Source organism: Artemia sp. Qi Xiang Cuo, chromosome 9 (assembly GCF_049724085.1).
Source record: "Artemia sp. Qi Xiang Cuo chromosome 9, ASM4972408v1, whole genome shotgun sequence".
Classification (NCBI taxonomy): domain Eukaryota; kingdom Metazoa; phylum Arthropoda; class Branchiopoda; order Anostraca; family Artemiidae; genus Artemia; species Artemia sp. Qi Xiang Cuo.
This window is the reverse complement of record NC_142802.1, coordinates 60,851,846-60,866,812: the sequence shown is the minus strand read 5'-3', so window position 1 is coordinate 60,866,812 and position 14,967 is coordinate 60,851,846. Positions and strand designations below refer to the sequence as shown.

Genomic DNA, 14,967 nt, shown 5'->3' with positions numbered 1-14,967 from the left:
AAGCAAATTGTTTTTTCAATTTACTGAGCTTCAGCCCCATAAAATGGTGGACCCACTACCCTTCTGATTGAATGTCTCCAGAGTGGATATTAATTTATTGACCCAATTGAATAAATTATCTTCAAAATTATTTAAGCCAGGGTAAAATGTCTGATTCCCGGTTGAAAAATAAAAATGAAAAATATCACCTGACTTTCCATTTTGCAAATATACCTGTTGACTAATTGAAGCTTTAATACCATCTCTTCCGCCCCAGTTCTGGATCTGAGCACCAATAAGTGCTCAAATTTTGTCGATATACGTATGAAAAATTTCAACAGGGTTGACTAAAATAATACTTCCGTCAGTTAAGTTCTCCTCCGGGGGATTAAAAGCTACCCTGTGTTTTTCACTGGGACCTAGAGCAGATTTCAAGATATTAAATTCACGTAACGCACTTTTTGGGGGCGTGACAGTGTTTTCAAACACTACACCGTTTTGCACAGGGATCAAATCACTAACAACATCAACATTGTCCCCGGAAACATCACTCTCAAGAATATCCACAAGCTTGTTAAGCTCTTTCTTAAAACTGAAAATCAGGGGGAATATTTTGCGACATGCCTTCACTTATATCATCTTCTGATAGTTGGTCCAGTGAAACAGGATATTTCTCTTCAATTCATTGTAATTCTGAACGACACACACACACACACACACACACACACACACACACACACACACACACACACACACACACACACACACACACACACACACACACACACACACACACACACACACACACACACACACACACACACACACACACACACACACACACACACACACACACACACACACACACACACACACACACACACACACACACACACACACACACACACACACACACACACACACACACACACACACACACACACACACACACACACACACACACACACACACACACACACACACACACACACACACACACACACACACACACACACACACACACACACACACACACACACACACACACACACACACACACACACACACACACACACACACACACACACACACACACACACACACACACACACACACACACACACACACACACACACACACACACACACACACACACACACACACACACACACACACACACACACACACACACACACACACACACACACACACACACACACACACACACACACACACACACACACACACACACACACACACACACACACACACACACACACACACACACACACACACACACACACACACACACACACACACACACACACACACACACACACACACACACACACACACACACACACACACACACACACACACACACACACACACACACACACACACACACACACACACACACACACACACACACACACACACACACACACACACACACACACACACACACACACACACACACACACACACACACACACACACACACACACACACACACACACACACACACACACACACACACACACACACACACACACACACACACACACACACACACACACACACACACACACACACACACACACACACACACACACACACATACATCACACACACACACACACACACACACACACACACACACACACACACACACACACACACACACACACACACACACACACACACACACACACACACACACACACACACACACACACACACACACACACACACACACAGTAATAGTAATAGAGAACAATAGTAATAGTAATAGAGAACAGTAGTAATAGTACTAGAACAGTAATAGAGAAAGAGAGGATAAAAAGAATTATTTCTCTGAATCGATTTCGTTTTTTTTAAAGGGATGTTGGGGGGGGAGTGTTGGGCTTATCATACACAAACACACACACACGCATTCCCCTTTTTTCTTTAGATACAATTCGTACTAATCCTATTTAAGAAATAAAAGTATAATAAGAGGCTTGTGTTTAAACATACACAAGAAAGAGAGAGAGGATAAATTAAATTTTTCTTACGTTTTTGATAGAAGAGCTGGTCATACCTTGTGGAGAGTCCACGTTCGTTATCAGGAGTTCTTTGTCATGAATCTCCTAGGACTAGGGATGGTCTCCACTATATTCAAAAGTTTATCCATAACTGAAAAATAAACATGACCGGGAGACTGACTTTCATCTTTATCTTCCACTGAATGTATTTCTTGTGTCATGGATTTCCTAGGACTAGGGATGGTCTCAATCAGGCTCAATAAACTATCCCTAACCGAACGATCGACATATATATATATATATATATATATATATATATATATATATATATATATATATATATATATATATATATATATATATATATATATATATATATATATATATATATATATATATATATATATATATATATATATATATATATATATATATAATAAAAAAGAAAACTTACCTTTTCCATAGAATCACTATAATCCAAATTTCTTTACTCAGACATAATTTATTCACTTAACTATTCTGCACTAGTCTAGTATCGTTAGACTAATGATAATATTATTATTGATTTCTTATATTATATGTACATTTCAGAAGGTCATGGGTTTCCCCATAGTCCCGGCTTTATATCACGAACAAATTATCCAATCACAATAGCTATTACCCAATAGAGATTTTCCCAAAATCCTTGCAAAAGCGACAAATCAGTTAAGTAACTAGGTTTTTACCCAAAGCCTTCCCTTGTTGAGAAACTACTTAGGTTTTCCCAAAATCTCAAATTGTTCACAAACATGTTATGGAACTAATGTTTTTCCCAAGGTCTCTATTGACAAAAATATTTCTGGGTTTTCTCCCGTGACCTTGAACTTGGGACTCAGGGACTACCTACTCCCTACCAAAGGGGAATAGCACGAAGCTAAATATAACGTCGCTCCCTACTTATGGCTATTGGAATTTTTTCCAATTCTTTAAGAATGAATCCTGAAACACAAAGGCCGTTCAACTAAAATCAGAAGCTATTCTTAAAAGTACTAAGAAAATTCAGCTTGAAGAGCAGGGTATTGAGGAAGGGGCACTCCACTTGTTGTGCGGAATAATTACTGTTCGTTTTAATTTTTATTGTTTCTCCTCCCTTTCACTTAGAAAAACGTGTCTTTTTAATCTAACATTACAGTACGTATTTCAACAGCTTTAAGCATTTAAAAATCAAGGCATTTCAAAAATAATGGAAAAAGGGAAAAAGCAAATTTATATAAAAGGAGAAAGGATATTTATCTGGTAATAAATTAGGTGATATGTATAATATCTAACGGTTTTTCTTACTGTAATGAGAAGCTCCCAAGCAGAAAATACAAATAACTCAATTTTCCAGGAAAATTCCTAAGTCAATTGCTAAAGGGCTTAAGTTTCTTAGTCAATTGCTAAAGTTTCTTAAGTCAATACTGTTCATGATATTCCTATTATCTTTAAATAGTTGATAATCATGAACTCCAGAGATAGTTTTTTTTCTCTTTGTTTTATTTATTTATAGAGAATCAACAAGGAGGGAATTCCTCCTCCACCCAGTTGGTAGCAAAGACTCAGGAAGCTTTAGACTACCTAAGAGCAAGAGAGAATTTTTGGAAGTTACAGCGATTGCCACCACCTCCAAAAGTTTTAAAGAAAAAGGTACTATTTCTATTCAATTTCCAAAAGCCAAGAATAGGAGATGTTATCGTATGAGACTTGTATTTAATAAAGTACGATTTACAATCGCCAATATGAGGAGGCTCAAGTATTTATATTCATTTTTAATGTTACGTGAGTTGTGTAAAAAAAAAGCAAAATTTTTTTTTGGGGTGGGGGGGGGGATGAGTGGAACTGTCATCGAAAGCATTAGAAATTTTGCTTGGTCAACTATGTGTCAACTATTAATATCATTCACCAATTCATAGGCTGAGCATATGTACTAATTACTAATATTTCTCAAGTAATTCAGCTGAAAGCTAGAGTCAAACGGGCAGGGCAACAAATAAGCATCGATAAATAAATGTAACCCAATACGAACAGAAATCATAGGCAGCGCAATCGCGCTCCCTAATTAAAGAACGATGTTGGCAAAATGTATTTTTTTGTAAAAAAACAAAAAAAAACGATAATAATAATACACTGTACCACATCGATCTTTACTATAATTAATTTAAAAAAAATCCACAAAATAAGTTTTTCGAAGAAAAGTGAAGAACTCCATTAAACCAAAAATGAGCAAAAATAAAATCAAATAATCTACCAAGCGTAAAACTACCACAAATCAGCATCAATAAATAAATGAAGCCCAAAACGAACAGAAATTAGAATAAATATCCGAGTCAAACTCAAAACGAGCAGAAATAAACATTAGTCGGGCTCAAAACCCCTATGCCTTCCCACGGCCAGAACATAATTCGCCTTTTACTGAAAAAATATAAATGTTTTTACTTTCATAACTTTAATAAATCAAATAATATTAACATTTTGATTACTAAATATCAGTTTATGTATATTAAACTAACAATGCACATTCCTTTGTATTTTTTCAGTTTTTTGAAGTTTCTATGCCAACGCTTTCTATAAAAACCTTATATGCCCCCAGGGCATAGCTTACAACCCTTGGCCTGACGGCTCTGGGCGACTGTCCTCCTCAAAAACATAATTTCTATTGGAAATCAACTACGCTGAACAAAATGGCTATCTCAAAATTTGGATTTGATGAGTTTGGGGAAATGGTGGGCGTGGAAGGGTTGTTATTTGCCTTCCAATCATTTTCGATTATTAAAAAGGACACAAGCCGCTCCAACTTACAATCGAATGAGCCATTTTCGAAGTTTCTACGACAACTTCTTCGATACGAAATGCCCTGGTCTAAGGAAAAAAAAATAAGCAATACTTTGTGCCAACATCGTTCTTTACTTAGGTAGCGCGATTGTGCTGCCTTTGATTAATCAAAAAAAAATTTTCAAAAAAATAAGTTTTTCAAAAAAAGTAAACAACTCCATTAAACCAAAAATGAACAAAAATAGAATCAAATAATTTACCAAGCATAAAACTACCACAAATCCGTATCAATAAATAAATGAAACTCAAACAAACAGAAATTAAAATAAATCAAACTCAAGACGAGCAGAAATTAATCTGAGTAGGGTTCTAAACCCTATGCTTTCTAAGAGCCAGAATATAATTTGTACTTTACCGAAAAAAATTCAAATGAATTTACTGAAAAAAATTTGCAATGCCAGTTTAATATACATATACTACCATTTATTCCTTTAAATCCAAATTAGTTTTTGTTTTGTTAAAATTATAAGTGAAAACATTTAAAAGACTTTTTTTCATTAAAGTACAAATTATTCTGTTTACTTTAATTTCTGATTGTTTTGGGTTTTATTACTTATTGATACTGATTTGTGGTATTTGTATGCTTGGTAGATTATTTGATTCTATTTTTGTTCATTTTTGGTTTAATGGAGTTCATCACTTTTTGAAAAACTTAAGTTTTTGAAAAACTTAATTTAAGCAAAAATTTTTTTTTATTAATTTCTGTTCGTTTTATATTGACATAATCTTTTTCAGGGACTAAGACTGAGCCTCTTCTGAAGTTAAATAACCATCCCTTACATAACAACCTTTAATACCTCCTGGGCATAACTTACAGCCATTGTTCCTAATCTCTGGGGTTTGTTTCAACCCCAGAAGCCTTGTTCTATGATATTTAGACTATTTTGAATAGAATGGCTATCTCAAAGTTTCTATTAGACGCATTTTGGGACAATAAGACGTATGTGCAGGGATGAGAGGGTAGCTGTCCTCTGATCACTTTGATCATAGACAGCGCGCTAGCGCTGCCTAAGTAAAGAACGATGTGGGCACAATGTGTTGTTTTTTTTCTCCATACCCGGGCACTTCGTATCGAAGGAGTTGTCGTAGAAAGTTCGAAAAGGGCTCATTCGATTGGAAATTGGAGTGGCTAGTGCCCTTTTTAATAGTCGAAAGTGATTGGGGGGCAACTTCCCCCCCCCCACGCCCAACATTCCCCCAAACACATCCAATCCAAATTTTGAGATAGTCAATTTGTTCAGCGTAGTTGATTTCCAAATAGAAAATATCTTTTTGAGGAGGACATTCCCCCACAACCCTCGGGGTAAGGGTTTTAAGTTATGCCCTTGGGGCATATAAGGTTTTTATAGAGGCGTTGTCGTAGAGACTTCAAAAAAGGCTCATTCGATTGGAAATTCAAACGACTAGTGTCCGGTTTAATAATCGAAAGTGATTTGAGGGCAACTAGTCTCTCCCCCCCCCCGCCCATAATTCCCCCAAACACATCCTATCAAAGTTTTGAGATGATAATTTCTTAAACCACATTGGCCTGACATCACATAAAGAAAGAAAAACGAGCAAAAATGGGGTTTTTATAGGCCAAATGAAGATACTGAAAAAAGTTCATAAGCCCGGTAATCCACTTCGACCCATTGTTTCTTCTTTTAATTCTCCTACAGCAAAAATAGGGAAATTCTTATCAGTGATATTTCGCCCACTAATTCAGGCTCAAAAATCCTATATTAAAAATTCCGCTGATTTGGTTTCCAAGGTAAAGCAAGTTTCGGTTAAACCAAATACAAGAATTGGCAGTTTTGATGCAGATTCAATGTATACCAATTGTGATCCTCAAAAGGCCGAACTGTTTTTGGAGCAAAAACTTAATTCTAACCCATCTATATCAGAAAAATCTACTCTTTCGAATCAGACACTTCTTTCGCTTACAGCCCTTTGTAACAGAACTTCTTTTTACTTCCATTATAGAGGCATTTTTTATAGACAGAAATATGGGCTCTCCATGGGTGCCCCCCTTTCTCCAATACAGGCTGATATTTTCATGGAAGACCTTGAAGAAAGGGCTATTTTGCAAAGTTCTTGTAAGCCTGAGTTTTGGGTTCATTTTAAAGATGAAATGTTTTATTTTTGGGAGCATGGTGACGAGTCTTTTTGGGTTCTTTTTTCTGGGTTCTTTTCTTCACTTGCTCAACTCCTTGGATCCAAAACATAAATTTACTCAGGAGTCAGAGATAGAGAGGCGTCTCCCCTTCTTAGATGTTCTGGTGCACCGATATGATACATGTTTGGAGTTTAGTGTATATAGAAAACCCACAAACAATGACCGTTACTTAAGTTATTCCTCGAATCATTCACTTGCTGTGAAAATAGGAGTTGTCAATTCTCTAGTTGATAGAGCATTGAAAGTTTGTTCAACACGTTTCTTGGATTTAGAACTCAACCACCTTAGAGATATTTTATTTGGGAATGGTTATCCAATTAGTTTAATAAATTCTGTAATTGAAAAACGCATTAAAAGATTATCAGATAGTTCCACAGAAAACACAAATCAAAGGGAAAACTCAGTTTATCTTCGTCTCCCATACATTAAAGGGATTTCAGACCACATTTCAAAAAATCTAAGGAAAAATAACATTTACACTTAATATAGACCCAGAAAAACTATCAGGTCCCAAATTTATCAAGGAAAAGACCCTATCCCGATAGGTGAAAACTCCGGTGTCTACAGAATTCCTTGTTCGTGTGGTCTTTGGTATATTGGAAGAACTAATCAGCGACTAACAGATAGATTAACTCAGCACTCTAGTTCAATTAATAATACACTTAAAAAGCGGAAAAAACCAGAAAATTTTGACTTTGTCCTTGCAGAGCACATTTTTGAAAAACCAGACCATACTATTTTGTTTAATCAAGCTAGTCTTATTTCGAATGATAAAGGTATTGTCCAGCACTACAGAGAAGCTGTTGTAATTTATAAATACCAACATTTAGTTCTAGCTTTAAACAGAGATTCCGGTGATTTAAGAATAAACGAGTCATATTTCGGTTTTCTCAAAAGAGAAGCCGATACTTTAGTGATCCCTGAAATAAACCCTGAACCACTTTCCCAATCATCTAATCAAACACGTGAACATCCCCTTAGGTCTCAAAGGGTGTCTGCAAGAAATGCCTTAATTAAAATCCGAAATCAAATGACATAGTTTTCCAACTTATTTAATTGCTGGTTCGTTTTGTTTTTCGAGTGAATGAATTGATTCCTTTCCTTGTTCAGTTGTTTGCTAGTATCCGTCGATGGCAGTTCATATTTTTTGGATTTTGTGCAAATCGTGGATATTGGCGAATAACTCGCTTTTATGGTTTTTAGGTATTTGGTTTTAATTCTTTTAATTTTTGGCTTTTATTGATACATCGTTTCGTTTCGCGCTGAAGAAGAGAGGCGTTTGTCCTCTCGAAATATTCGCTTCGTTTTTTCAGTATCTTCATTTGGCCTATAAAAACCCCATTTTTGCTCGTTTTTCTTTCTTTATGTAGGTTTTGAGATAACCATTTTGTTCAGCGTAGTTGATTTCCAGATAGAAAATATGTTTTGAGGAGAAAACTCCCCTACAATCCTCGGGGCAAGGCTTTTAAGTTATGCCCTGGGGGGGCATATAAGGTTTTTATAGAAGGCGTTGTCGTAGAAACTTCAAAAAAGGCTCATTCGATCGGAAATTCAAAGGGCTAGTGTCTTTTTTAATAGTCGAAAGTGATTGGAGGGCAACTAGCCCCCCCCCAGACCCATCATTCCCCCAAACACATCCAATCACAATTTTGAGATAGCTATTTTGTTCAGAGTAGTAGATTTCCAGATAGAAAATATGTTTTTGAGGAGGACACTCCCCCACAATCCTCGGGGCAAGGGTTGTAAGCTATTCCCGGGGGGCATATAAGATTTTTATAGAAGCCGTTGTCATAGAAACTTCAAAAAAGGCTCATTCGATTGGAAATTGAAAGGGCTAGTGCCTTTTTTAACAGTTGAAAGTTATTGGACGGTACCTAACCCCCCTCTCACGCCCACCTTTTGCCCAAACACATCCAATCAAAATTTGGATATAGCAATTTTATTCAACGTAGTTTAAAGTTCTGGAAATTAGGTCTTTGAGGATGACAACCCCCTCACAACCCTCAGGACAAGGATTGTAAGTTATGCCCTGGGGACATATACAGTTTTTATAGAAAGCGTTGTCGTAGAAATTTCAAAAGGGCTCATTCGACTAGAAATTGAAATGGCTTGTGCCCTTTTTAATAGTCGAAAGTAATTGGAAGGCAACTAACACCCCTTCCACGCCCACCATTTCCCCAAACATATCCAATCAAAACTTTGAAGTAGCCATTTTGTTCCACATGGTTAAAGTTCAGTGGTTTTTTTAAAACCACTCTTCCTGATTCATTGCTAGCTGCAAAACAAAACTTAAGCTCCATGTAGTGTCAATTAAAGTTTTCAGCGTTGCAGGAAAATTTTCCTACAAGCTAGAATTATAAAATACTTATTTAATATCCTAGTCTATAGTGGCGCCTAAGAATTATTTCTGACTTGTTCCGAATTTTTTTTTTGCTATAAACTGATGGACTTATTTTTAAAAATCTAGAAAAGAAGACGGGGGGGGGGGGAAAACTAAAATACTGAAAAAAATTTTTTATACAAACATCTTTTATTCCAGGTCACGAAGAAGTCAAAAAACAAGAAGAGAAATAACGAAACCGTTTCTCCCCAGAAACAACCCGAAACTCTTTGTAGAAAAGACAATGCTGTTAGTTCGTTTGGCGCTACAAGCTCTGATGAAGTAAACTTTAAAGTTTCAAATATTTCAAAAAATTATTTTCATGAGGAGATTGGAACTATTAAGACGTCACATACAGTAATGGAAAAAGTAATGGAATATGAAACACACGAGGCCACCATAACTCAGACAATCACAGCAAGCAATAAAGAGAATAATGTTCAAGTAGAAGACACCAAAAATAATGATATGAAAAAGAGTAATGGTAAGAAATGTTTCAGTTCAATAGAAGAACAACAAATGAGTGATAAACCATCAGATATCATTAGATTTGAAAAGACTGAGTCCCTTAAAACTGAAAAAAACCTAAAACAAGATGACTTTACAAGAAATGAAATGCAGGAAAGCAATGTTGACAAGATATCTAATCAACTTAAAGAAAATCTAAGGCATGAGGGATTTGAGATTAATGAGCATGCTATACTTGAAGCTACTAAAACAGCAGAACCTACTCAACTGCATATTTCTACAAACAGTAATATAAAGAAAAGTACCGTCGAAGCTGTTAAGAAACAGCATAAAAAAAGGTTCCGCGAAGATATTTGCCATAAAGAAAAAGATTACAGCAATATAAGCTCAGAAAGATATATATTTGAAGAATCCGTTAAGCATGAGAAGAATGATGAATTTGGGCCACAGGAACAGAAAAATGCGGTCAATGGAACAAAAGAACTGCAAACAGCTTATGATCCTTTCAGTATGACTAGTGTAGATGGGCGAGAAACTAAGCCCCGTTTTGTATCCCAGCAACGATTTGATTGCCAAGATTTGCTATTTGAAGACAGGCCTAATGACGAAAATTACGAACTTTGTAGCTTTTATCATCTGGGAGATTCTAAAGAGGTAGCAGAAATCCTTCTGAAAGATTTATATATTAATGATGCTGTGAAAAAAGATCTTGAATTGGATCAAAATTCAGAAGTTTCTTCAGTTTTGGCTGAAATCTCAAAAGTGAGTAGTCTTTTGAAAATAAAAAAATTGTAATTCGGAAAGGTTCATTTTATCCTGAATTAAATCCTGAATAGAATCCTGAATTATCCGGATAATCCTGGATAATTCAGGATTATCCTAAATTATCCTGAATGGCAATTGTATAGGTTATTGTCAACGCTTTTTGGCATAATACATAATACGTAAAAATGATCCTATGAGTCCAAGCCTTGTTATAAAAACTGTAAATTGTGTAACAGATCACCTACCAAGATCCTTAAGAATTTTTTTTTTTTTCTGTCAAAAACCTCCAAATACGAAGCTGCCATTGTAGATAATGATCCTTTAGCAGATAATTTTGACCTCATTATTAATTTGTCTTGAGCAACTATTGGTAGAATATTTTGTTTTTCTTCTGGGAAAGTAACTCTTGTCGATAAAACAGTGATGAAAACCCAGAATGGCTTTTAACAGTTAAATTTTGAAATTTTAAACGTCGATATTAAAAAAAAAAAAACTGACCAAATTTATTTCAAATTTTGATTTAAACACATTTAAGACTGTTGTTAATGAACACTTTCAAAGTTTTAGTTACAATAGCCTTTAAAATGAAATACGAGTTAGTTCTTCATTATGTTCATGGGCCTGAAGCTTGTGATTTCTGAAGAGGGGGCTGGTACTTAATATTTAAAGCTAAATTAGTCCAAGAAAGTACAAAAAGAGAATGTTTATAGATTTTCTTAAAAACCATCAGAAGATATTCTTGTGAATTTTGCCCCATCCCCTTCCATGTCCTACTTACTTCAAATTTAGACGTATTTCAATACATTTATTTCCATACAGAACCTAAAGATTGGAATCATGCCTTCATTTTGATTGTTTCTATATTTTAGGAAACTTCAACCCCTAGCCTTCACCAGCCTTCTGTGGTCCAAGTCGGAACCTTAGCGAGTGACAAAAGCAGTAACCCTCTCCCTCGACAAGTCACTGTGGTGACGGTAGAGGCAGAAGTACATGCCATAAATCCGACTGATTTGGAATCAAACATTGAAAGTTCTATTGAAGAGATGCAAAAAGGTAATTCGAGAAAAATTATAGGTATGCATTGTGTTAAGTAATTTAATTTCAACGCTTAAGGGGTTCTACGGATAAATAAAGACGGGATTCATATAAGTTAATAACGAAAAATAAGTTAGTATATTTGCAGTAAAATCGTGAAATCGAGCTAAATTACATTAATGCGGTAATATAATAGGCTATACGAAAGCATACATGTCATACACGGTATCAAACAGTTTTTGGTAACGAAATGTAAGTAAGGAGTGACCCGGCTCAATAGTAAACAAAATTCTAAAAAACGGAATTTGAATACCAATAGAAACACCAAAGAATTAGATTTTAATGCTGATTTCAAATATATAAGTTTCATCAAGTTTAGACTAGCCCATCAAAAGTTACGAGCCTTAGAATATTTGTCTTATTTTCGAAAAAAGAGAAAAACACCCCTTAAAAGTTATAGAAACTTAATGAAAATCCCTTCATCAGATTCAGCACATTAGAGAACCCTAAAGCTTCTATCTGCAAAAATGTGAAATTTTGTATTTTTTACCAGAAGAAAGATAACGGGTGTGTGTTTATTTTTTGTTTTTGTTTTTTTCTTCCCAGGGGTGATGATATCTAAATCCTATTTCTTAGAATTTCGGTTACTATTAGGCAGAGTCGCTCCTTGAATAATTTTTCTGTCTATTTGTGCTTCTCGGTTGCCCTGGTCCTTTGAATGTGTTTCTTTTTTTTGTAATTTGTTGCTTGGGAATCCGTTGTCCTGGATCACAAGACAAGGCTTTGATATTTTCTCGGTTTTATTTTGTTTAGTTTGCTTTCTTGACACCAATATGTTTTTGAGTGCTTTTTCTTTCAAATTACCAACTTTTTCTCGTATTATTGAGATGACTTGACTTGTCATCCTTGTATGTCATTTTATTTTTTAACACTTTTAATGGTTGTAACCCATGATTATGGCGTCATCCATCATCTTGTATACGAAGACGCATTTTTTTCAAAAAATTGATTTTTACCTTAAAAAATCTGTTCTTTTAAATACATAAGGCACTAGCTGTAAGCGTTTTCTTTTAAAATCAGCCATTGTAAGCTCTATGATGTTTCAGTGCCCCACTAGCAGTAGAGAGAAAAAAAACGGGAAAAGGAGGACACATCTATGCTATAACAGGCAAAAAAGGTGATTTTTCCTGTTATTCGACCTACAGGACTGTAATTTCATCCATGGATTTCGGTTATGGCAATTCCAATACTATGCTTTTTTATTTCAACCCAATTTTTTTTCAGAATAATTAATTATGGGTTACTTGGGGTGAGCCTTGTCTTTTTCTAGGTATCAGCAACCATGATTTGGGTGCATTTTGATGCTATCTACCTATCTGGTTTTCTTAACCTGGCATGGTAAAATCTAATTTTCCTTGCAAATTGAGATCCGCAAGATCTCCCTTTCAGTGTTCCCAACTATTCTTAGTGTATTCAACTGTTTCCTGTCCTTGTCGTGATTCCAGTGGTAGCCTAGCTTAATTTTATTTTCTTCAAGACGAATGATGGTAGCGGGTTGCACTTCAGGCATTGATTCAACGTTGTCTGGTAAAGGTGTCTTACTATACGGACGAACTACAAAAACATCTTACTTTGACAAGGCTTGAGGGGGGAGGCTTCTTGCTCCATTTCTAGTGGTATCAATGCTGAAACGTTCAGGTCACATTATCTTCAATTAATGTAAAAGGTATTTGTAGTAGAAGACTTCTTTCTAGTTGTGCCCATGCTGAAACGTTCAGGTCACATTATCTTCAAACAATGTCAAAGTTATTTGTGGTAAAAGAGTTCTTTCTAGTGGCATCAATGCTGAAACATTCAGGTCACATTCTCTTCTAATAATGTCACAGGTATTTGTGGTAGAAGACTTCTTGCTAGTGGTATCAATGCTGAAACGTTCAGGTCGCATTATCTTCCAATAATGTCAAAGGTATTTGTGGTAGAAGACTTCTTTCTAGTGGTATCAATGCTGAAACGTTCAGGTCACATTATCTTCAAATCATGTCAAAGGTATTTGTGGTAGAAGACTTCCAGAATTCGAGCATTTGAGGCTTTTAGCAGGCGAGTTTACACCCATGTTGTTTGATCTAACAAAAAGCCCAGGCATTTCAAGCAACTTAAATTTTCTACAGTTGTTCAAACAGGTAGGTTAATCACTGATGACAATTTTCGCTATCACCATCATTGTTTGCTGGCTTAAATGTAGGCTGATTGATTTGCTGTCATTTGATAGGTGATCAACCCTGAATTACGGTTTTTGGAGAAACTCAGAAAGAAAGATCAATGTCGTTAGTGTGATACTGGGCTTCTTTTGTTATGTCGTGATGCACAAATAATTTGTATACTCTAGCTGGTATCTTGTTTTTTTTTGTATCCTGGTATGGCATCTCCCTTGCGAACATTTTCAGTTTCCTTTACTTTTAATCGAACTCACTTTTCTTTTCAATGGTTTGAGGGGCACCATTGACAGTTCTAGATTTCAATACACCATTTTCGAAAATGGTAATGGTTTCAAAACCATTTCCAAAAACCTTATTGGTGATGGTTTTATTTTTTCCAACTATCCTTATTGTATCTGACTTCTTGTATGTGACAATTTCCTCCCTACCATCTATTATCTTGCTATGTGTTACAGTTGACTTTGAAGTAGAGTATGAAAAATAAGGAACTGACTTTTCCTTTTCTGGATGTTTCTTAATTGTATTCCAAGCTGCATATGCTGCAGAAATCCCAACAATCGCTTTGAATAAAGGACGCATATTTCTAAATAAAATAGTTGTGTCTGAATGTTTCAAAATGTGTTGTTTATGTTTTACTGAAATGGGATAAGTCAATACAAAAAAAAACTGTTATATTTAGTTTGAGAAATGTAACGCAGTATATACGGTTTTCATGCAAAAGCCTTTTGCATCAGGAAAAATTAGTAACTGGTTGATTTTAAATTCGACGTCATGTACAGTATATCTTTGTTTTAGGAACTGATTAATTTAAAATTTCTCAGTATTCTTGGGCAAATGCAATATGATTTAAAAGGAATCTGACGTTATATACAGTACATCTATATATTTTCTCCATTTAAGAGTACTCTCTTTAAGTGAGTAATAATTGTATTTTTCTTAAATATATATTTTTGTCGAGTAAGCAGTAAGTGATCGGATTCACAATTACTTACTTGGGTCCCTACAGTGTGTTACTACAGCAACGTTCAGTCTCTGGGTTCTGTGTTACTAAGTAGAATTCGAACCCGCTGTGCCGGTACAGGACATTAACTT

At 35.5% G+C, this 14,967-nt stretch overlaps 1 protein-coding gene across 1 annotated transcript in view; it reads left to right on the top strand.

Moving 5' to 3' along the window:
- LOC148948898 (uncharacterized) overlaps window positions 1-14,967 on the top strand; it is a 97,368-nt gene that overhangs the window by 37,854 nt on the left and 44,547 nt on the right. The window contains exons 5-7 of the mRNA XM_089094124.1: window positions 3,535-3,671; window positions 9,551-10,621; window positions 11,494-11,677. Of these exons, the coding sequence (XP_088950250.1) occupies window positions 3,535-3,671; window positions 9,551-10,621; window positions 11,494-11,677 (1,392 nt within the window). The remainder of the gene's footprint in view (window positions 1-3,534; window positions 3,672-9,550; window positions 10,622-11,493; window positions 11,678-14,967) is intronic.